Source organism: Choloepus didactylus, chromosome 10 (genome assembly GCF_015220235.1).
Source record: "Choloepus didactylus isolate mChoDid1 chromosome 10, mChoDid1.pri, whole genome shotgun sequence".
NCBI lineage: Eukaryota > Metazoa > Chordata > Mammalia > Pilosa > Megalonychidae > Choloepus > Choloepus didactylus.
In genome coordinates, this window is record NC_051316.1 from 83,673,575 (window position 1) to 83,698,573 (window position 24,999).

General features: G+C 46.6%; 1 protein-coding gene across 1 annotated transcript; it reads right to left on the minus strand.

Moving 5' to 3' along the window:
• Positions 1 to 8,031: 8,031 nt before the first annotated feature.
• Positions 8,032 to 9,773, minus strand: CCL19 (C-C motif chemokine ligand 19). The gene is made up of 4 exons (XM_037798199.1): positions 9,560 to 9,773; positions 8,722 to 8,848; positions 8,398 to 8,491; positions 8,032 to 8,300 (listed from the first exon to the last, which is right to left on the minus strand). Exons 1-4 carry the CDS (start codon positions 9,618 to 9,620, stop codon positions 8,280 to 8,282), a joined length of 303 nt encoding a protein of 100 aa, XP_037654127.1. The 5' UTR covers positions 9,621 to 9,773; the 3' UTR covers positions 8,032 to 8,279.
• Positions 9,774 to 24,999: the final 15,226 nt, after the last annotated feature.

Sequence of the window (24,999 nt, forward strand, 5' to 3'; positions counted from 1 at the left end):
ATTTGCTCTCAGGCAAATTGAGGCAGATGTCCCCGAGAAGCCTCAACTGCCACATCAGGACAGGATGGGATTGAAGATTTGGGAAGCACTAGAAAGAGTTATGGGGTTAGGAAGTCGGGTCACTTCGGGGGCCTGGGACATTTAGGGAATCAGCGCGAGGGGTTTGGCAGTCATGGGGCTGGGAGATTTGGGGTCCTGGGTGAGGGTTTTCGGGGTCTGGGGTCACCTGGAGGGAGGGCTGAGGGACTGCCACAGCCTAAACTCCCGCCCTCCCTAGCTCCACCCCGGAAACGGGCCGTTAACTTTACGTCACAGGGACTACCGTCCGCACCCGGAAGGGGTGGAGCCAGGGCCTACACCCAGAACGGGCGGAGCCAGAGCGTTTCACTCAGAGGAGGCGGAGTCAAAGTACCGCAAGGAGTTGGAGCCAGGGCCTGTCACTAAGGGGGCGGAGTCGGGGCTTATTGTTAAGATGCGGGGCACAGGACCCTCTTATTGGGATGGAGTTAGATTTTGTAGCTCCACCCTCAGAGACGCAGGCCTCAGCACTAGGCAGCCAGAAAAGAGCTTTGGGCCTCTGTCCAGCACTGCACTGTTCTCCCAGTACCTTCTTTCCTCTCCCTCTCCCTGGCTTCCCGGCCTGCCTTTCTTGCCTGCCCCATCGACCCTTTGCTGAGGAGGAACAGGCCCTCAGAGAAGTCTCACTTTAGAGCTATCCAAGCTGTGGAAACATGTTGGCTGAGTGGCCTTAACTAAGTCACTTAATGGCCAAAGTGTCATGGTCCTTCCTTTTTAAGCTTAGACCTACCTTCCTGTGATTTTTTTTTTTTTTTTTTTTTTTACCCCCTACACAGTCATGAAGTCAATAAATAATTTACTGAGTGTCTGCTACATCCCAGGCACTGTGCTGGGCGTGGAGGTGCAGCAGTAAAGAAAACAGACACCATCTCCACCCTCAGGTTGCTTATCATCTGGGGTGGAGATGAGGGTCAAAAGAGACAATTAGATCATTATAACAAACGTAGCAGGCTGGCTGCGGTAGAGCTCGAAAAGGGCAATTAACCCAGTGTGGACATGTGTAAGTGGGTGAAGGCATCTGCACGTGGGTGTTTGTGTGGGTTTGTGTAGCTATGCACTGTAGCTGCTGGCTTGTTCCATCCATCCCTTTGTGGTGCACAACCTCACAAGGCCTTCAGGGGGCGTCTAGAACATAGGGAAAAGGGATGTGGAGTTCCTGGCCTGGGCACTCAACTTCATGGAATCTACAGAGGGCGTCTTACGCATAGGGAAAAGAGTATATGGGGTTCCTGGCCTGGGTAAGGGAGTCCCTGGCCTGAGCAGTCTGGGCTGTCTTGTTCCAGAAGGGGCTGGAAATATGCAAGAAAACAGATGACTCAGCTCTGGCTCCTGAAAGTCCCCAATCCTGGGAATGTGTCTGCTTCACTCCACCTACTTCTCCAAGCCCTCAGTTCATATCCAGAGCATTCTGGCCCAGCCTGAGGCAGAGTTTGACGCTGCAGTCCCAGAGTGTGGGTGGAACATTGCTGAGAACTTCCAGAGGTGGCAGGACATCCAAATGAGAGGAAGTCTTGAGCAACAGTGTACCCCCCTTTCCTGGCCCTCTGGAGCTTGAAGGGACCTCAGCTCTAGCCAGACACTCTCTGGGTCTCTTGGATGCCCCCTCCCCTTCATTCCTTGCAATCTGGACCACTCCTAGCCTCAGGGTGCCAGGGCTGAGCTTGCTTGGGGTGGGGGGGATCTCAGGGGAAAAGAGCCCCTGAGCAGAAAGCAAAAGGTGACCTTTGTGGTTGGAGATGGAGAGCACTGAGGAGTCAGTGATGAGGCAGAGGAGGCTGTATGGAAGAGAGAACCCTGACCAGAGTCTTGAGGATGGGTAGGGCAGGAGACAGGACATTCTAGGTAGAAGGAACAGCAAATCCCAGGGGCTCAGAGGAGGGGCAGAGGGTTTTATGATTAATCCCAATGTGGCTGAGGTGGGGGAAAGGCAGACAGTGAGAGAGGCTGTGTGGGGTGGGGGGAAATAGTTTCTGGTCAGAACTACTTTTAGAAAGCTATTTGAATGGTGGAGGACAGAGCTATGGGGATGGCCAGCCCAGGGGCTACATCTACCCAGAGGAGAGAGGGTGAAGCCAGGGTTGGATAATAGCAGTGTGCTTGAGGAAGAGGCAGATACCACATTCATTAAAGAGTTAGAAAGCCCATGACTTGGTGGCCAACTGAAGTGAGAGGAAGAAGAAGGTGGAAGAGCCAGGGATGATGTCCATATCCCCTTCTAGTTTCCAGGCTACAGAGCCCATGGTCTATTTGTGTGATTTCCTCTTGGACAGCTCCCAGACACCTTATTCCAAAATGAAACTCCTGATAAACCCTTGATTCCCAACACACTCCACCCAGCTTGTCCCCTCTCCCAGTCACCCATCTCCGGGAACAGCACTGTTATCACTCTAGTTGCTCAGGCCAGAGCCTAGCATCATCCCTGGTTCCTCTCTTTCCCTCATTCCTCAAATATGATCTATCAGGTAGGCCTGTTGTTCTGCTTCATAAGTGTATCTGGAATCTCTCTCCACTTCTGTATTCCAACTGCCACCACCTGAGTCAGACCAGAAGCAGCATCTCTTTCCTGAACTACAGAAACAACCCTTGGACTTCCTCACTCTTTTTTTGCACAAACAGCCCATTTTCCAGACTATCAAGTCTCCTTAAAATGTTATTGAGCTCATGTTACTCTTCTGCTGAAATCCTTCTCAACACTTAGAACAAAATCAACACTCCTTCCTGTGGCCTGCAAAGCCTTGTATCATGTGACCCTGGCCTCCCTGTCCTACCTCACCTTATACCCTCTCCTCCTTGCTCACCATGCTCCAGCCACACTTTTGTCCTTGAATGGCTGTCTTCTTCTCTCTTAGGTGTTAGCTTAAATATCATCTCCTCAAAGAGACCTTCCCTGCCCACCCTATTTAAAACATGTCAATGCCTTCTCCTCCTTTTTATCTTTCTTAGACCTTATTAATTGTGTCTTTCATGCACATACTCAGTTTGAAATTCTTTTATTTATATGTTGTAGCTGATCTTTGTTATTATTTTGCCTGGCCAGCATTTGAATGCCCTGCCCATATTTGGGAAATCTCTCACCATATGACTCTTGGTTGGAGGCAGGGTCCACCACCACATAAAAGCCCAATATGTCATATACCTGCTTTCTCAATATCCTTCACAGCTAGAGAGTGGTCCTGTGATCCAAGTTCAGCCCATCAGATGCACCCTCCCAGGACTGTGAATAGGAGTTGTGAGGCAAGGAGCAGACACTGTGGAGAAACCATTTTGATGGTGGTGGTGGCAAGTGTCAGCTTTTGCTTCTCAGCCCTTTAAATCAGCTGATCCAGTGGTGTTTGCAGTGTCTGTGGCCGTTGCCATGCTGCATCAAGCCTGTGAGCAAGTTGCTCACACTCCTGGCATGCTACTCCTGGGTCAGAGCCATCCTTCCCTCAAGCCACACCTATGGCCTCATGGAGTGTTTCCTATGACCAATGACCCATAGGTCAATTTTTGAGCCTGATTTATATAACTGGAACCAGCTATATAAATACTGCATGTGGTAGCTTCCTCTTGGGGGTGGGGATCCTTGAAATGATGGCCTGACAAATATGGGTTTGTCACAGAATTGGGGTTTTGATGGTGATGGACTCAGATCTCCAGGATCGTGATTCTGAGATCCAGAGTCCTAGGGGGGTACCAGTATGACAACACTGACGCCACTGGGGATAAATCTTTCCCTCCCCTGCTGGGCTGGGGGGGCCTCTGGCCCAGACCTGACAGCATTCTTTTCATGTCTTCTGCCTCCCCTCAGGAGTTATGGGGAAGACCCGAAAGTCCTAGAAACAGAAGCAGGACTCGGAGGTCTGACACCCCCATCTACTGCCCTGCCCCACCCTCAGACCCTGAGGAGCCTGAGGTGCCCCTCAGAAGCAGGTCCTTCAAGAGTCTGATCCTGCCCAGGCCCCCAGATGCTCTGTCCTTCAGAGGTTCAAGCTAGGTGGGCCCAGAGGCCCAGCCTTGTCCAGCCAAGAAGCCCTGCCTACAGGACCCAGAGTTCTGTTACTACCCTTACCCTCCAGATCCCCAGGTCTGTCCCTCCATTTCTCCTTTTCTTACAACATCAGCAGGTCTCCTGAGACTTTTCTGGGAATGGGGGCTTACCAAGAAGTCAAACATGAGATGGTCAAAACATGATCAAAACTGTATGGGGCTGGCTCTGACCAAACACTTTCACCCACGCAACAGGACAAGTGATTCTAGACAACCCCAAATATCTTGAGAACTGGATGTGATACAGGCATGATGGGGAGGGGGTGAGGTGGGATATAATGGGAAAGGGCCAAGGTCAGTTCCATTTTTTGTTCATCATATGGGCATTGGGGCTTGTTTTGTGCTAGGCTCTGTGCATAGCAAATCTGGCATTGGAGATGGATGAGGCCCAATCCCTTTCCCTGGCATTTCTCTTCATAGACAGCTAGTTCAGGGAGCTTTTGGTCCCCCACATAGGTGGACAAAAAGGCTGAGCATTCCCTGAGTAGGGGTGCCAGGTGTCTTTAAGGGGATATCGGCAGCTGTGGAATCCCAGGCTTTCAGAGTGGGGGGTACCACTCAGCTGCAGGCCTTGAACCTGTAGCTAGAGAGGAGGATGCTTACCTAGAGGCAGGCCACAAGGCCTCTGCATCCTGGCCAGAGAGCCAGGAATCCATGCCGCCCTTCAGGGAGATGGCAGCTTCAACACTGTAGGAGATAGGCAGAAAGGCTCTGTGCCAGTTTGGATGTATTATGTCCCCCCAGATGCCATTATCTTTGATACAGTCTTGTGGGGGCAGACGTATTAGTGTTGATTAGATTGGAATTCTTTGAGTATTTCCCTGGAAATGCGACTCAATCAACTGAGTGAAACGTTTGATTGGATAATTTCCGTGGAGGTGTTTCCCCACTCATTCAGGGTGGGTGTTAACTGGATCCTTGGAGTCGTATAAAGGAGTTCACAGACAGAAGAACCTCAGTGCAGCTGTGAGTAACATTTTGGAGAGCAACTGGGAGTGACATTTTGGAAGAGCTGCAGCTAAGAGAGGGCAAAACACCCCAAGAGCAACATTTGCAGAATGCCATTTTGAAATGCAACCTGGAAGCAAGCGGATGCCAGTCACATGCCTTCCAAGCTAACAGAGGTTTTCTGGACACCAGTGGCTTTTCTCCAGTGAAGGTACCTGTTGTTGATACCTCACCTTGGACACTTTATGGCTTAAGACTGTAACTTTGTAACCAGATAAACCCCCTTTATAAAAGCCAATCCATTTCTGGTGTTTTGCAAAACGGCAGCATTAGCAAACCGGAACAGGCTCCCAGGCTGACAAAATCGAAGAGAAATAGAGATGCAATATTTGTCAGTGAATCAGTGAAACAGGAAGCAGATGTTGATTAGAAGGAGTCACAGCCTGAGAAGGTTTGAGTAGGAACAGACAAGCCTCGGATTGCTGGGCTAATCCCTCATGTGCCTGGTGAAGAGAAAGAAAAAGTTAAGACCTAGTACCCAGGAGGGATTGATATGGCTGGAGAGTGGGAGGAGCAGTGGGGAAAAGAGGAAGGGAGAAGGCCAGGAAGGAAGGTGCCAGCTGGAGAAGGGGTGGGGAAGGTTGCATACCTGCTTCCTGTGGGCTTTGGTGTCCACCCCCCCCACCCACCCCCATCCCCAGACTTCCTCCAAACTCTTCATCTCCCAGGCTTCCAGAGTGAAGCAGAGGACTGTTCAATACAAAGCACTTCACTAGCTCCTTGATTATTTTTCCTCTTCCTGAACCTCAGTTTCCCCTTTGTTCCCAGAGGGTAGCCCCTCGAGCCCCAGGAAGTGGGGAAGTTTCTGAATGTACATGACTTTGGGGGGAGACTATGTGAATGCTGGTGGTTTAGCCTGAGACCCAAAGATTCAGAAGCCAGATCTTTGTTTGAAAGAACTCTCAAAAATTTAGGCCCTTCACCCCCATCTGACAGATTGGTAAACTGAGGCTCTGGGGTGGGAAGTGGGGAAGGAACTTGCCCAGAGCCACACACGAAGTGTGCAGAGACTATGTGGGACTTGGGCCTGGGCATTGAGCTCAGGACTTGTTCTTGTACTTGCCAGTGGCAGTTTCAGGGAGGTAAGGTCCAGGGGCCTCTGTCCCGGGAGCATTTTCCTCAGAACTCAGACCCTCATCTCATTCCCCCTATTCTGTCTTCCCTGAGGATTCAGAGGGAGGATTTTTGTTTGCTTCTGTGGCAAGCTGACTTCCTCTTGGCTTCACTGGGAGCTGAGAAAGATTTGAGGCAATGTGCACCTGTCACACCTGTTTTTGTCCTCTGCTTGCTGAGGTGCTGGGCACAAGGTCTAAAGGGTGTCTACAGCTGGAACTCTGGAACTCCATGGTTGGCTGGCTAGATGGATGGATGAATGGGTAGATAGATGGGTGTATGGGATGGATGTATGTCTAATGGATGCAGAGTCAGCAGAATGGATGCATGGATGCATGAATGCATGAATGGTTGGGTAGTTTTCCCCAGGTAGCAGAGTCAAACTTCCCTGCTATGGCAGCTGTTCTTGAGAACTATCCCCATCCCCCATCTCCCCTATGACTCCAAGACCTGGGATACCTGGGGCTTTGAACACCTGCCTTGGGGAGCAGAGGGGAGGAAGAGGCTGCCATGCTCCTAGCCCTGTGAGGAGGGGCTGGCATAACTCGCTTACCACTATACCCCTTGTAAGGCCTGCCCAGTCCTGATTTTGTTGCTGGTTGAGGTACATCTGGTATAATGGTGGCCCTTCTTCCCAGGTGAGGATGCTCAGTCTAGCCTCCTAGCCTCCATCTGACCCCAACAGCATAGACTTGCCTCTTCCAGATGGATAGGCCCTGAGGACACAGTCTGGAGGCCATCCAGCTTCCCCAGGGGACTTCCCTAACACAGGCAGTTCACTCCTAACACAGCGGCCCTGGGATGCTCCAAGAGAGCTTTCCTCTCCCAGAGCTGAGACTCCTTCTCTATGACTTTCCTGGTCTCAGTGTTGCCTCTGGGCCCTGGAGCCATGCTGAAGCCCCCTAACTCCCTTGATGGCTCCTTCTTCCTCCCTGTGGGCTCCTCTCCCATCTCTGAACTCTTCCTCCCAGGTCTGTCTATGTCCATGTCCCTGAGAGTGTGACCCCAGGATTGTCCAGATGGATAGAATGAGAGAGGAGAGCTGGCCGCAGGTCAGATTCCGTATGGATAATGGGCCCTCACCCCTGGCTGTTAAGCATTTCCCCACATATTTATTTATTTCCTAAACAAATAGGAAATTTGTTATCTATTTATTCAGTGACTATCATGTGCCAGGCAGCATGTTGTGGCACTGGGGAGACAGTAGAAACCAAAGTAGACACTATCCCTGACCTCTAGGAAGACTGACAAACCAGCAGTTAGAACTCAGTGTGAGGAATGCCCTGAGAGGGGAGGGGCAGAGGGTGCTGGGAGCTTGGCGGGAAGAGAGGCCACCTCACCCAGCCTGGGATCAGGGAAGGCTTCCTGAAGGAAGAGGCATTCAGACTCAGATAAGAAGCCAGGGGGCAGAACAGAGAAGACGGTTCCAGACAGAGGGAATGGCATGGTAGGATGGCCACTTCCCCCACCCGCTGCAATAGAGCTGGGCCCTCCCCCTGCCATGAGAGCTAGTTCCTGAGTGGAGTGACACCTGAGATCCCTGGGTGCTTGCACACCTGTCTGGGAGGCATGAGATACTTTGGCTCCCCAGGGAACTGATACAAGTTTAATGTGCTCTACCTTGGAGTGGGAGGAGTCATGAGGAGGGGGGTCCTGATTGTGGGGGCTGATTCTGAGAGCCTGGGGGTGTAAAGGAGGTTGCTGGGGCTGCAGGGTGGAAAATAGATCCTGCCATTCCATCTCCTCCCCTTCCTATACCTGTCCACCTGGACAGACAGCAAACAGACAGCAGACAGACAGATCTGTGGGTGCCAGTGGGCTTTATTGGAAGCATTGCAGTTTGGACATGGAGAGGCTGTGCTCCTACTACCCTCACTCTCTCGCTCACACTCAGACTCACACTCACACTGACACTCCAGGCCCTGCCTAGGTCAGGTTTGGTGCAGAGCAGCTGCAGGCCTGATCCTCCGTTTTGGTCCTTGGTTCCCCAGGGCTGCAGTGATTCACTTCCCTCCACTCAGACACAGGCACCCTCTCGGGGCTGACATGGGTTAAGTTCTGTGGCTCTTGCTCTGGGGGAGGAAGGAGAGGCAGGGTTATGGGCTGGGGTTTTGGGCAGAGGCTTGGAGGGAGGAGGCAGGGCTGAGGAGGGAGAGAAGGGGGGCTTGCCTTGGCAGAGGTCTTCTGCAATCTCCGGATGATGCGGTCCACCCATGGCTGGTCTGGGGGTGCACAGAGCTGGTGACCCTTCAGAGTGGTGAACCTGGAGTCAGAGGTCAGAGTTCAGAGAGCAAGGACCCCTGGAATCCAGTTTCCTAGAAGGCCCTGGTGTGAGGGGCAGAGACTGGGGACCAGGACCAAGAACCTGTTTCTGGGCTTCATTGAAGGGGTTGAGCATGGGAAAAAGAGAGATGAAAGGAAGGGGTATCATCAGGGGCTGATAGGGGACATGAGGTTAGATCCTCCCTGCCCACCCCCCACCCCTCAACTCACACAACAGCAGGCACTCTGCAGCCATCCTTAAGGTGGAGGTAGTGGAAAGCTCGCACAATGTTCCCAGGGATGGGGCGCTGGGTCACAGACAGGCAGCAGTCTTCGGCGTCATTGGCACCACCCAGAGCTAGGGAGAAGGTAGTGTCAGGACATAGCAGCCCAAGGAGGGGAGGCCGCAGCCCTAATTGAGATGGAGGATACCTGTATAGGGAGCAGCTGGACCTGATAGTCAGTCAGATTGCACCCATATGGCCCTACTGGTAGCTAAATATATTGAAATACTTCTAAACTAGTTGGTAAACAATCACCTTCCTGAATCTTGCAAGTGCTTTCCTGCTGTCCTGATCACCCTGACCTCTCTCCCCAGACCTCTCAACTTCTCTACAATCCAGCAAATAAAGAGGTAATGAGGGTCAGAGCCAGGGGTCTCCAAGATCCTGTTCTCTCTAAAAGGCTGGTGTTTGGAGCCTCGCTAAATATTTTGACTCTCAGTCCTGCCTCAGTGCCTCCCATTCTCCCCCACCTTATGCAAGCATATACTATTGTCACTTTCCGTCTGGGAAATTTAGGCAGCAGGAAATGAGGCATGCAAAAGAGGGACAGCTGTAGAGCCCAGGATACACCAAGAGATAAACACACTGGAAGTCAGGGCCCAGGTATACCGTCACTGGACAGGCACGCACACGGGGCACAGGGAAACCCCAGGTTCACCGAAACATGCAGGCCCAGGTATTGACCTGAACTCGTAATATCCCTTGCGTGCAGTGCCATGCAGTCTGCCATCTAGATATCGTGGATCCCATCCCACCATCCTCCCTAACCCTCCTTTCAGCCTTACCAGGGGAAGTCCAGAGAAGCAGCAGGCTGAGGGCCAGTAGTGGAGCCACACGGGGTGCCATGGAAGGTGACAGAAGCAGACTGACAGTGAGTGTGTGAGGGTGAGCGAATCTCTGGGCTGTGCGTGGCTGCGGCTTGGCTGCGAGTGCAGGGAGCAATGGGAAGTGCCAGGCGTCTTTGGGGGGTGTGAGAGGGTCTGGGAGTGTGCGTGTAGAAGTCTGTGTGAGGCTGCACTGCTCTTATTTATAGTCCCAGAAGCTTTCACTTTCTCTGCCCAGAAATTCCCTTCCATGTCCCACTCCGCAGATTCCCCTCTGGCCCCCCCTTAGTTCTGACAGAATCTGGAACTGCCCTCCCCTTTCCCCCTCAGCAGCATCCCCCCTCTTCTGCTTTCCTTGGCTTCGGCTCTGAGAACCTAAGCAGAGTGCAGTCTGGCCAAGAGAAGGGGTCTGTGCGCTGTCGGCTCTGGATGGAGGGTCTGCACTAGCATCTCCAGGGTGGCATTTGCGTCATCAACAATAGGGCTGGGGTTCAGAAGAGCTGGTCAGGGGTGGGGGTTCACTCATTCCCTAGATTTATTCCTCATCCCCACCTCTCTTCTCTGTGGTTCTAAGACCCCTAGTGAGGGCTTGGTGCCCTCAGAACAACCACGAGAGCCTGGGGTAGCCCCCACAGGTCATCGCAATCCTTGCCCATCCACAGTCTGGGAACCAGATGGGAACCCCCGGGACAAGAAGAGCAGAAAGGGAAGATTCCTTGGGAGAAGGCCTGGTACCCCCCTCCCACGCTGGGATTCAACCTCCTGGCTCAGTGAGCACTGCCCCTTCCCCTGTTTATCATTTTCCCATGTCTAAGACCTGGGTCAGAGGAAGGCTGCAGGGAACCTGGCTTGGAATAGCCCCCTTCATCCTCTCCGTCCTCTCAATCCTGGGAACCAAGAGGGGATTTCTAAGGAGAGGGGCTGGCCAGCTCACATCCAGACAAATCCCTAAACTTCAAGGAATTGACAGCTGGGGGAGGGGAACAAGTATTTCCCCATCCTGATGAGAAAGACCAGAGATAGACCAGAAAAGGAGGACACAAAAGAGAAATTAATATGTAGGACACCCATTCAACCATTCCCACTCAAGCTCTGGATCCTCTTTTGAGTGGGGGTGTTTGCCTCATAAGTTTCTTATTTATCTTTCTCCCCATCCATTAATCTTGAATGTAATAGTATTTCTGATTACTTCCTGTTTGTTCAGCACTGTATCCATGACTTCACCATTGTTATCTTGCTTAACTTTCTCAACAAGGCTATGGAGTAGTTTTATTACATTTTTATTCCCGTTTTATATGTGGGAGAATGAGATGCAGAGCATGAGGTCACGCAGCTGGTAAGTGCTGGAGCATGATTGGAACCCAGGGGTCTTGTGCTCCAGGGCTTACACTTTTGACCACTAGCCCACACTGCCTGCCTGCCACCTGTCCGTAGATCACAGCACAGTCCAGAGGAGTGAGACTCTGCAGATAGTGTGCCTAGGATGGGTATTCAGATTTCACCACTTACCAGCTGAGTGACCATCTAAAAGTTATGCAATCTCCCTGTCTTAGTGTGCTTATCTGTAAAATAATGGGAATGCTAATAGATCTACTTTTTACGATTAAGTGAGGTAATCTGAATAAAGCCCTTAGTTTAGAAGCTGGCACATAATAAGTACTCAATGAATATTAGCCATTATTATTATTCTATCCTTCCACTCAGATATCTGTCCATTAATTTATCCATCTATCCATCATTCCATTGATTTATCCATCCTTCAGCCTCTGGTGGTGCTGGTAGTTTTCCTTTTGCCTCACCCCCATCCATACTCCACACTTCTCTGCGTCGCCGTGTGTCCAGTTAGGCTGACCTCTACAGATGGCATTACCTGGGATCCCTTGCTCTCTGGCTTCTGGTTGGATTTGGTCTCTGAGAGGCAGCAGCAAATAAGTGGGTGGAAGGAGAGAGAGGTTAGGGTATTAATTCACCACTGCAGTTCTGGCTGTCAATACTTTCTCTGTGGCAGGTTTCAAAGACTGGTTCTTGGACAGCAGCATTAGCATCACCTGGGAGCTTGTTAGAAGTGCAAATTTTCAGGTCCTACTCCAGACCTGCTAAATTGGAAAGTCCAGAGGTGGGGCTCAGCAATCTGTTTTAACACCCTCCGCCCCTGGTGACTCTGATACTTGCTAAAGTTTGAGAACTCTTGATCTACAGTTTAGATCCTTTCAGGCTGCCTTCTCTCCATGGGTCTCTCTTTCCCCGAGGCTTCTAAAACACTATTCTTTCCTCTTGGCCCTTCAGGTTAGTGTGGTAATGGTTTCCCACTGTTGCTAGGCCCTGGGTGCCTTACCATCCCTTGTTGGTTCCTCAGTCTTGACCTTACTTCTTAAATAGCCCCTTTATTAAAACTTTTCTGGTTAAACTTTTTTTGAGTGTGTCATCGATCCTCACTGATATAGTAAATGGTACCAGAAGAAACACATTTCCAAAATAGGATCCTAGGATTGAATTGCTCATATATTTGATGAATGCATAGATAATCTTCTTGAATGGAGAAACAGGACACTAGTAATCGGAGCACACAGAGCAATTGCAATTGCTCAGATTATCACTACTGAGGCATAGGATGGAGTGCTGGTGAAGGGCAATGTGTTAAGAGATAAAGTGCCTAGGACACTTAATTGCTATGGCAACAAGTGGTGATTTCAAATGGTGATTACATCACATTGTCGAGTGGGCTGTCTGTTTCTGATTGTGCTAGTGAAATTATATTTTTAAAAATGTTGAACTAGGAGAATTGGATAACCTTTATGGAAGCCTTAAAGAATCTTTATTTTATATGGCTATAGGGGGCATATGTGGCTGAAGATCAAGTTCAAGACCTGGTTGTATGGGTTGCAGAGTTGCAACATCAGGTAAATGCACATCCTCACCATATCTCTTATGCTAGAATAAGGGCATTGTTGGGAAGGAGTTGGATTTTGAAATCTGTTTCAGTTTACTAAAGCTGCCAGAATGCAATAAAGCAGAAATGGGTTGGCTTTTACAATGGGGATTTATTAGTTTGCAAATTTGCAGTTCTAAGACCATGAAAATGTTCAAATTAAGACATGAACAGGATGATACCTTCTCTAAAAAAAGGCTGCCAGCATCTGGGGACACCTCTGTCACATGGTAAGTCACATGGCTGGCATATGCTGGTCCTTCTCTCCCATGTTTCATTGCTTTCAGCTGCTGGCCTCAGTGGCTTCCTCTCTCAGCTTGTGTGGGTCTTCTCGTAGCTTCTCTGGGGCTTTTCTCTAAGTTCTCTGGGCTTTTTCTGTATGTCCTTTGTCCTCTTATAAAGGACTCCAGTAAGGGGGTTAAGACCCACCTTGGGATAACTCCTCAACTGAAACAGCTTAATCAAAAGTTCCCACCTACAAAAGGTTTGCACCAACAGGAATGGACTGAAAGAACATGGCCTTTTCTATGGAACATAACAGCTCCAAACTACCACAACATCTGAGTTGGGGACATTTGGGAAATGAGCAAAGCTGAGAATTTTGGGTCCCTAAATCTTCCTGAACTTTGCTTGCTGGCAGAAGAATACCACCTCCCTCCGCAAACCTGTCCCCTGCAACTCAATGTTTTTAATGACTCCTTGGGACAGTTGCCTATAAAAGGCATGCATCGTCTCTTCAGGACCCATCCCAACTACTACTCGTAGTCTCCAGGCCTGTAGTAAGAGTTCAGTCCTAGCATTGCCTAGATAGGGAAGCACAAAGTGTGCTCCAAAAGCAAGAGCATATCCACCAAAAGAGTGCAGAAATTTGCCAGCTTGTATTGGAAGGACCCTGGAGACCAATAACAAATTTATCAATATGGGTGCACTTATCTAGGATTTGGGTATTATCATATTGGTTTGAGCACCTGAGAGTGGTGTTACTAGTCAGTTGGGTTGGTTACTGGAAGTCTGGACTTAACAGTGGCCTATAATCATGAGATTGAGATGCTGGAACTTCACTAGCATATTGTAAAACATTAATTCTCACACTTTAATGTGCATAGCATTCTCCTGGGATCTTGTTAAACTGCAGGTTCTGATTCTGTAGGTTGGGCATGAAGCCCAAGATTTTGCATTTCTAACAAGCTTCCAAGAAATGTAGATGCTGCTGGTCCTCAGACTATATTTTGAGTAACAAGCAGAGGAAGTAGTGCAAAGGTTAGAGTGATGGGAATGTTAGAGTGGACCTGTTATGTTCAACTACTAACTATATACCTCTGAAGTGCCCAGAAAGATAAGGCCACAAGGCAATAAGGAAATCATTGGTGAGGGGAGCACAAGCTTCACTGAAAAGCCCTGTAGTGGCTTCTTCAGAAGGCAGGAGATGAGGATGAGAGATTTCCCCTTGGAAATGGACAACCTTATTTTAAGGGGACTGATGGGATCCGTGTGTGGTAAAGGCTAGGTGATGGCACCCAACCATGAATGCAATTACTATATAAACTGCAAGGACAAGTGGTAATCAAAGTGCTTTGCCCACTGGGATCTGTGGTGGTAGCCAATTGACTATGGTATCCCTGGAAATAAAATAGAGGGACAGCCCACTGATGTGCTACTTGACCCAGAGAAGTGGTAAAATTCTAGTCCTGGTGGACAAAACTTTGCTTGGGGGTATTTCTAGTCCTTTCCTTGACTTAAGTCAGTGCCCCAGACCCGAAGCCTTTTAATTACAGTGGGAGTGAAGTCCTGGGTCTCTTCCACAGTGTATTCTGTAAGTCTTCCCTCTGGTCAGTGTTTCTCAAAGTGTGGTCCCTGGGCCAGCAGCATCAACATCCCGTGGGACTTTGTAAAAAATGTATATTCTTGGGCTCCTCCCCAGACCCACTGAATCAGAAACTCTGGGGGTACTCAGCGATCTGTGTTTTAAAAAGCCCTCCTCATGATTTTGATAAAATTTGAGAATCACTGCCCTAAGCCTTCCCTAGAGAGATCTTTGGCCATTTACCAAGGTGGCTATGAATGGGGAACAGGAAATACCCAGACCTTTGGGGGATTATTACATATGGGTCCTGTGCTGATACTAATCTCGGGGACCCCAAACACCATTGTGGTTCACCAGTCAGAATGAGGGTTTAGGAGATCAGGTGATAAATGGATCTTGGCCCAGGTCCATCTCACAATGGGCCTACAGATCTAAGTAGTGTTTATTTCTCTAGTTTCAGAATATACAGTGGGAACAGATAAACTTATTAACCAGCAGAATCTCCACACTGTTTCCCTGACCATGAAGTGAGGATAACTAGGGTAGGAAGAGCCAAGTGGAAGTCATTTGAACTGTGCCTACCTCACCTTGTCCCTTTTCATCCTGCCGCCCACCCAGTAGTAAACTAAAAGCAATGCTGCATTCCTAGAGCTGTTGCGAGATTAGTGTTTTCAAAGACTTGCAGGGAATCAACACAGACTTTGGTACGTTGCATTACGGCTAATAATCCAGCATGTGTTTTCTTTTCTACACCAATTGATTGAAGCAATCAAAATCAATTCCTTTTCAACCAGCATGATAGCAGTTCACCCTCACTGTCTTACCTCAGAGCTCTGTCAACTTTCCTGCTCTCTGTCATGAGATAATCTTGACATCCCACAGAATATCAAACTTATGCTTTAACCTGATGACGTTATGCTAACTACATCTGGTGCATAAGAAAGAGCAGTCACTCTACATGCCTTATAAAGACACATGCATGCCAGAAGGTAGGAAATAAATCCTACAAACATTCAGGATTCTGCCCCAAAGGTGAAATACCTAGGAGTCCAGTGGTCTGGGGCATGTTGGGATAATCCCTCTGTAATGGGAGATAAGCTGCTACACCCTCCATATTCACCATGGAGAAAGAGGCATATGATTTTGGAGGCAACATATACCACAATTAGTTGTACAGCTGCAAAATATTCACTGGATATTGCATAAAGTCGACAGTTTTGAATGCAGCCCAGAGCAAAAAAGAGCTTTGCATCAGGTTCAGGCTCCAGGGAATACTGCTCTGCTGCTTGGGCTTTATGATTCATAGATCCAATGAACTTTAGAAGGTCTGTGGCAAATAGGAGTGCTGTAGGAGTTTCTGGCAAGCCTCCATAGGTGAATCACATCACAGACCCTTAGGGTATTAGAGTAAACCTCCTCTGTTGATAATTACTTTCCATTTGAAAGCAGCTCCGGATTTGCCCCTGGGCCCTTACCTAAAACCCAGAGTATAGATCATGCTGCGAAAATACGAACAAAGGATATTATTTATAGCAAACCATAAAGTTGGATGGGCACAATGGCATTCCATTATTAAATGGATATTGTATATATGAGACCAGGCCTTAGAAGTTTCAGAAGGCATGAGTAAGAGCATGGTCAGGTGGCTCAGGCTTCTAACTTGTATTGTTTCCTGCTTCTCTCTCCGATCATACTTATAGCTTAATGGATAAGTTCTCTACAGTTAACAGAAGGAGGAAAATACAGTGTCTCGATTTTCAGATGGATCTTTAAGGTATGCTGGCACCAGCCAGAAGTAGACAGATGCTTAAACCCCATCCAGGGGAAACTCTGAAAGACAGAAGTGAAGGGAAATCCTCTCTGTGGGCAGAATTTCAGGTAGCACATTTGATTTTCCACTTTGTATGGGAGGAAACAGCCTGAGTTTGGGGCTATATAATTCAAGGGCAGTGGCTGATGCATTGGCCAGGGACTTGGAAAAAACAGAATCGGCAGACTAGTGACATGGATGCCTGAAGAAGAGGTAAGTGGATGGATTTCTCACAATGACTACAGAGTGTGGTGACATTAGTGTCTTGTGTAAATGTCCACTAGAGGGGTCTCCTACCTAGGAGACTCTCAATATCAGGTGGACAAGATGTCCCATCAGTTGGCTTTTATCCCCAGAATCCTGGAACTTGATCAGTAGGCCTATGTTCACATGGCCACAGGGATGGAGGCTATGCACAAGCTCAATAAACAGATTCCCCTCACCAAGGCTCTTCTGGCTACCAGCACTGAGTGCTCAACATGCCAAGTGAGAAGGCCAAAGCTGAGCCCTTTACATAGCACCACTCTCCCTGAAGACCAGCCAGCCAACAGGTGGTAGGCTGACTGCATTTGACTCTTTTCATCATGGAGTTGCCATGGAAATGGATATGCATTCTGGATATAGATTTGCCTTTCTTGCCTATAACACTTCTGCCAGCATCTCCATTGGTGGACTTACAGAATGCCTTAAAAAAAATCACCATGGTAACCCACATAATATCATCTCTAATCAAGGAATCTTATGACACAAAATGATCTGGGGAACAACACCCTGCAAGATGATGTGCTGTCCTACAGGATATGGTACATGCTTTAAATCGGTGGCAATTCTCCATAGAAAGAACACACAGGTTGGAGAATTAAAAGATGGACTTCTAATAGCCACTCATGAAAACTTTACTTCCTGTCCCTACAATCTTAGGCTTTAAAGGTTTGGAAGTCTTAGTGCCCAAAGAAGGAGTATTTCTACTAGGGAACACAGGCACAGTTTTAGTGTCTAGAAACCCTCTGGTCATCTTGGGTTTCTCATGTCACGGAACTGACAGAAACAGAAGGAAATTACGAATACTGCAAGGCTTTTGGCCTAAGCAATGCAGTGGATAGTTACTATGTACCAAGATGTGGAAGATTGCAGAGGGGTGAGTTTGGGGGCACATCAGGAGCCTGATTTTTACTTGTTAAGTTGAAGATGCCTGATGGATGTATAACTGGAGATGTTGAGTAGGTAGTTGGATATGTGAGTTTGTAGTTCAGAAGATAGATTCTAGCTGAAGATATAAACTTGGGAGCATATGGATGGTATTTAAAGCCACAAGACAACAATCAAGAGAGTGAGTGTAAATAGAAGAGGCCCATGCTTCGAGTCCTGGGCCTGCCAACATTCACATGTCAGGGAGGTAAGAGAAACTGGGAAGGAGGGGGTAGTCAGGGCATTATGAAGTTACCCACCATCATGGCATGGTCCCTGAGAGCAAAATGACCCTTGCTCTGGGGAGGGTTTGAGACACCCACCTCCTAGCCACTGGGTTAGTGGGGAGTGGGGAGGTAGGTAGGTTTGAAAAAGCTTCTGACCAGAGAAGCCAGAGCCCTCAGTTCTAGAAGACCCAGAGCCCTCTGTGCTAGATGCTGCACCCAGTTCACCTTCTTTCCAGCCAAGGAGACTTTATGGGGCTCCTGGTTCAGTGTGAGCCTTGGGCAAGTCTTGCCCCTGCTCAGCCCAGCCCAGCCCAGCCCCATCCTCCTCCAAGAAGACCACCCAGCCTTCATGCTCCTGGGTCTGACCAAGTCCATGTCCCAGGGGTAGGAGATCTTGAATAGAGGAGGGCTCTGGGGCAGGGGAGGGGAGCCTCGCCTGAGAGGTCAGCCAAGTCTGTGGAGGATGTGGGGCTGGTGGCTCAGGTGAATGATTGTGAGAAGAGGACCCAGACTGGATGCTCAGTGTTTGTTGAATGAATGAATGTGTGTATCCCGAGGTGTGTCCTGGATTGTGCATGACTGGTGTGTCCCTCAAGTGTGTGCGTGTGTGTGTGTATGTGGTGTGTGTCCACTCCCTGTGGGTGCCTGATGTGTACACCCCAGGCCTGCAGGGGGCGCCTGGAGCCTAGGAAGGAGGTCACTTGAGTCTCGGGGAGGGCGGGTTGGTGGTCTAGGGTAGGCGGAGTGCGGCTCCGACCCGCGGAATTCGCAGGAAGGCTAGTTAGGGCGTTGGCACCCAAAGTCCCTGGGCTTGGGACGCCTTCTGGCGGGCTGGACGTGGGTGGAGACTCGTGCCAGGGGTGATACCCGCATCTCCGGGGAACTGGGACCAGCGTGGGCTCCGGAAATCCAAATCCCCGCCCGTCAGCCCCTGAACCCCCTGGGGACTCAGAAGTGCCGGTTGAGATGGGTGCGTGGGAAGGAAAAGGCCTGTATTTGTCCGCGAGTATGAGCAATTATCTTCCTCACTCACTCGCCCAAATTATCCTGAGTTCAAGACGCCTAACGCTGAAGACATGAAATAATTAATGTTTGGCTTAATGGCTGAAGGAAATCCACGTCATCTCCCGCGCTTCCTTAGCGGTATATATAACCCGCACCCGAGTGATTCCGTAAATCACTCACAGAGCCAACTCTTAAGAAAAGGTTTCTTTATATAACGAATATTTATTGAGAGCCGCGTGCAGGGAGCGATGCTCGGCGCGGGACGATCAAACGCTTTAACCCGGACAGGGGCGGAAAAGGAGTTTGTGCTGCTGATAAACGGACACAGGAAAACAGTAGACCTCTAGCCTAGCACGAGACACAGTTGAGGACAAATAAAAAAGATAACTTTAAAAAATTCTTCCCAAAGATTAAGGAGATGAAAACAGAAAACTCAACTTACGAACCTGGTGTTTACCTTTAGCGGACAGAGGACGCTGCGGCCTCCTCCCTGGTGCAGGGGCGGGGCGGTGGGATCTCGCCGCGCGGCGCAGGCTGCATTCTTTTTTTTTTTTTTTTTTCTGCTAACCACTTTATTTATTTGTTTTTTAATATTTTGTATGTTTTTTTATTTGCTCCAGGTGGGTTTTTTTTTTTAATCTTCATTTTATTGAGATATAGTCACATACCACGCAGTCATACAAAACAAATCGTACTTTCGATTGTTTACAGTACCATTACATAGTGGTACATTCATCACCCAAATCAATCCCTGACACCTTCATTAGCACACACACAAAAATAACAAGAATAATAATTAGAGTGAAAAAGAGCAATTGAAGTAAAAAAGAACACTGGGTACCTTTGTCTATTTGTTTCCTTCCCCTATTTTTCTACTCATCCATCCATTAACTAGACAAAGTGGAGTGTGGTCCTTATGGCTTTCCCAATCCCATTGTCACCCCTCATAAGCTACATTTTTATACAACTGTCTTCGAGATTCATGGGTTCTGGGTTGCAGTTTGATAGTTTCAGGTATCCACCACCAGCTACCCCAATTCTTTAGAACCTAAAAAGGGTTGTCTAAAGTGTGCATAAGAGTGCCCACCAGAGTGACCTCTCGGCTCCTTTTGGAATCTCTCTGCCACTGAAGCTTATTTCATTTCCTTTCACATCCCCCTTTTGGTCAAGAAGATGTTCTCCGTCCCACGATGCCAGGTCTACATTCCTCCCCGGGAGTCGTATTCCACGTTGCCAGGGAGATTCACTCCCCTGGGTGTCTGATCCCACGTAGGGGGGAGGGCAGTGATTTCACCTTTCAAGTTGGCTTAGCTAGAGAGACAGGGCCACATCTGAGCAACAAAGAGGCATTCGGGAGGAGGCTCTTAGGCACAACCATAGGGAGGCCTAGCCTCTCCTTTGCAGCAACCGTTTTCCCAAGGGTAAAACCTGTGGTAGAGGGCTCAACCCATCAAACCACCAGTCCCCTATGTCTGTGGTCATGTTAGCAACCATGGAGGTGGGGTAGGCGAATACCCCTGCATTCTCCACAGGCTCCTCAAGGGGGCACTACATCTTTTTTTTTCCTTGTTTTTCTTTCTTTTTTTTTTTTTTAAACTTTCCCTTCTTTTTTAAATCAACTGTATGAAAAAAAAGTTAAAAAGAAAACAAACATACAATAAAAGAACATTTCAAAGAGACCATAACAAGGGAGTAAGAAAAAGACAACTAACCTAAGATAACTGCTTAACTTCCAACATGTTCCTACTTTACCCCAAGAAAGTTACCTAATATAGCAACATTTCTGTGAACTTGTTCCTACTATATCCATCAGAAATTAACAGACCATAGTCATTCCTGGGCATCCCCAGAACGTTAAATAGCTTATCTGTTCTTCTTGGATTATTGTTCCCCCTTCCTTAATTGCTCTCTATTGCTAGTTCCCCTACATTCTACATTATAAACCATTTGTTTTACATTTTTCAAAGTTCACATTAGTGGTAGCATATAATATTTCTCTTTTTGTGCCTGGCTTATTTTGCTCAGCATTATGTCTTCAAGGTTCATCCATGTTGTCATATGTTTCACGAGATCGTTCCTTCTTACTGCCGCGTAGTATTCCATCGTGTGTATATACCACATTTTATTTATCCACTCATCTGTTGAAGGACATTTGGGTTGTTTCCATCTCTTGGCAATTGTGAATAATGCTGCTATGAACATTGGCGTGCAGATATCTGTTCATGTCACTGCTTTCCGATCTTCCGGGTATATACTGAGAAGTGCAATCGCTGGATCAAATGGTAACTCTATTTCTAGTTTTCTAAGGAACTGCCAGACTGACTTCCAGAGTGGCTGAACCATTATACAGTCCCACCAACAATGAATAAGAGTTCCAATTTCTCCACATCCCCTCCAGCATTTGTAGTTTCCTGTTTGTTTAATGGCAGCCATTCTAACCGGTGTTAGATGGTATCTCATTGTGGTCTTAATTTGCATCTCTCTAATAGCTAGTGAAGCTGAACATTTTTTCATGTGTTTCTTGGCCATTTGTATTTCCTCTTCAGAGAACTGTCTTTTCATATCGTTTGCCCATTTTATAATTGGGCCGACTGTACTATTGTCATTGAGTTGTAGGATTTCTTTATATATGCAAGATATCAGTCTTTTGTCAGATACATGGTTTCCAAAAATTTTTTCCCATTGAGTTGGCTGCTTCTTTACCTTTTTGAGAAATTCCTTTGAGGTGCAGAAACTTCTAAGCTTGAGGAGTTCCCATTTATCTATTTTCTCTTTTGTTGCTTGTGCTTTGGGTGTAAAGTCTAGGAAGTGGCCGCCTAATACAAGGTCTTGAAGATGTTTTCCTACATTATCTTCTAGGAGTTTTATGGTACTTTCTTTTATATTGAGATCTTTGGTCCATTTTGAGTTAATTTTTGTGTAGGGGGTGAGGTAGGGGTCCTCTTTCATTCTTTTGGATATGGATATCCAACTCTCCCAGCCCCATTTGTTGAAAAGACCATTATGACTCAGTTCAGTGACTTTGGGGGCTTTATCAAAGATCAGTCGGCCATAGATCTGAGGGTCTATCTCCGAATTCTCAGTTCGATTCCATTGATCTATATGTCTATCTTTGTGCCAGTACCATGCTGTTTTGGCAACTGTGGCTTTATAATAAGCTTGAAAGTCAGGGAGTGTAAGTCCTCCCACTTCGTTTTTCTTTTTTAGAGTGTCTTTAGCAATTCGAGGCATCTTCCCTTTCCAAATAAATTTGATAACTAGCTTTTCCAAGTCTGCAAAGTAGGTTGTTGGAATTTTGATTGGGATTGCGTTGAATCTGTAGATGAGTTTGGGTAGAATTGACATCTTAATGACATTTAGCCTTCCTATCCATGAACATGGAATATTTTTCCATCTTTTAAGGTCCCCTTCTATTTCTTTTAGTAGAGTTATGTAGTTTTCTTTGTATAGGTCTTTTACATCTTTGGTTAAGTTTATTCCTAGGTACTTGATTTTTTTAGTTGCTATTGAAAATGGTATCTTTTTCTTGAGTGTCTCTTCAGTTTGTTCATTTCTAGCATATAGAAACATTACTGACTTATGTGCATTAATCTTGTATCCCGCTACTTTGCTAAATTTATTAGCTCTAGTAGCTGTATCGTCGATTTCTCAGGGTTTTCTAGATATAAGATCATATCATCTGCAAACAATGACAGTTTTACTTCTTCTTTTCCAATTTGGATGCCTTTTATTTCTTTGTCTTGCCGGATTGCCCTGGCTAGCACTTCCAGCACAATGTTGAATAACAGTGGTGACAGCGGGCATCCTTGTCTTGTTCCTGATCTTAGAGGGAAGGCTTTCAGTCTCTCACCATTGAGTACTATGCTGGCTGTGGGTTTTTCATTTATGCTCTTTATCATGTTGAGGAAGTTTCCTTCAATTCCTACCTTTTGAAGTGTTTTTATCAAAAAGGGATGTTGGATTTTGTCAAATGCTTTTTCAGCATCTATTGAGATGATCAATTGATTTTTCCCTTTTGACTTGTTAATGTGTTGTAATACATTGATTGATTTTCTTATGTTGAACCATCCTTGCATGCCTGGAATGAACCCCACTTGGTCATGGTGTATGATTTTTTTAATGTGTCTTTGGATTCGATTTGCAAGTATTTTGTTGAGGATTTTTGCATCTATATTCATTAGGGAGATTGGCCGGTAGTTTTCCTTTTTGGTAGCATCTTTGCCTGGTTTTGGTATTAGATTGATGTTAGCTTCATAAAATGAGTTAGGTAGTGTTCCATTTTCTTCAATGTTTTGAAAGAGTTTGAGTAAGATTGGTGTCAGTTCTTTCTGGAAAGTTTGGTAGAGTTCCCCTGTGAAGCCATCTGGCCCTGGGCATTTATTTGTGGGAAGATTTTTGATGACTGATTGGATCTCTTTGCTTGTGATGGGTTGGTTGAGGTCTTCTATTTCTTCTCTGGTCAGTCTAGGTTGTTCATATGTTTCCAGGAAATTGTCCATTTCCTCTGCATTATCCAGTTTGTTGCCATACAGTTGTTCATAGTATCCTCTTATAATTTTTTTAATTTCTTCAGGATCTGCAGTTATGTCACCTTTTTCATTCATTATTTTGTTTATATGGGTCTTCTCTCTTTTTGATTTTGTCAGTCTAGCTAGGGGCTTGTCAATCTTGTTGATCTTCTCAAAGAACCAACTTTTGGTGATATTTATCCTCTCTATTGTTTTTTTGTTCTCTATGTCATTTATTTCTGCTTTAATCCTTGTTATTTCTTTTCTTGTAGTTGGTTTAGGACTGGTTTGCTGTTCATTTTCTAGCTTCTTCAGTTGATCCATTAGTTCTTTGATTTTGGCTCTTTCTTCCTTTTTAATATATGCGTTTAGTGCTATAAATTTCCCCCTTAGCACTGCTTTTGCTGCATCCCATAGGTTTTGGTATGTTGTTTTCTCATTTTCATTCGTCTCTATATATTTAGCAATTTCTCTTGCTATTTCTTCTTTAACCCACTGATTGTTTAGGAGTGTGTTGTTTAACCTCCAGGTATTTGTGAATTTTCTAAGTCTCTGATGGTTATTGACTTCTAATTGTATTCCATTGTGGTCAGGGAATGTGCTTTGAATAATTTCAATCTTTTTAAATTTATTGAGGCTTGTTTTATGTCCCAGCATATGATCTATTCTGGAGAAAGTTCCGTGAGCAGTAGAAAAGTATGTGTATCCTGGTGATTTGGGATGTAATGTCCTGTATATGTCTGTTAAATCTAATTCATTTATCAGATTGTTTAGGTTTTCAATTTCCTTGTTGGTCTTCTGTCTGGTTGATCTATCTATAGGAGAGAGTGATGTGTTGAAGTCTCCCACAATTATTGTGGAAACATCAATTGCTTCCTTTAGTTTTGCCAGTGTTTGTCTCATGTATTTTGTGGCACCTTGATTGGGTGCATAGACGTTTACGATTGTTATTTCTTCTTGCTGAATTGCCCCTTTTATTAGTATGTAGTGGCCTTCTTTGTCTCTCAAAACATCCCTGCATTTGAAGTCTATTTTATCTGAGATTAATATTGCTACACCTGCTTTCTTTTGGCTGTAGCTTGCATGAAATATTTTTTTCCATCCTTTCACTTTCAGTTTCTTTGTGTCCCTGTGTCTAAGATGAGTCTCTTGTATGCAACATATTGATGGTTCATTTTTTTGATCCATTCTGCGAATCTATATCTTTTAATTGGGGAGTTTAATCCATTTACATTCAACGTTATAACCATGAAGGCATTTCTTGAATCAGCCATCTTATCCTTTGGTTTATGTTTGTCATATTTTTCCCCTCTGTCTATTAATATCCTTTATTGTACCCATACCGAGTCTCTTTAGTACTGAACCTTTCTCCAAGTCTCTCTGTCCTTTCTTTGTTTCTCTGTGTGTAGGGCTCCCTTTAGTATCTCCAGTAGGGCAGGTGTGTTGTTAGCAAATTCTCTCAGCATTTGTTTGTCTGTGAAAAATTTAAGCTCTCCCTCAAATTTGAAGGAAAGCTTTGCTGGATAAAAGTATTCTTGGCTGGAAATTTTTCTCACTCAGAATTTTAAATATATCGTGCCACTGCCTTCTCGCCTCCATGGTGGCTGCTGAGTAGTCACTACTTAGTCTTATGCTGTTTCCTTTGTATGTGGTGAATTGCTTTTCTCTTGCTGCTTTCAGAACTTGCTCCTTCTCTTCTGTGTTTGACAGTGTGATCAGTATATGTCTCGGAGTGGGTTTATTTGGATTTATTCTATTTGGGGTTCGCTGAGCATTTATGATTTGTGTATTTATGTTGTTTAGAAGATTTGGGAAGTTTTCCCCAACAATTTCTTTGAATACTCTTCCTAGACCTTTACCCTTTTCTTCCCCTTCTGGGACACCAATGAGTCTTATATTTGGACGTTTCGTATTATCTATCATATCCCTG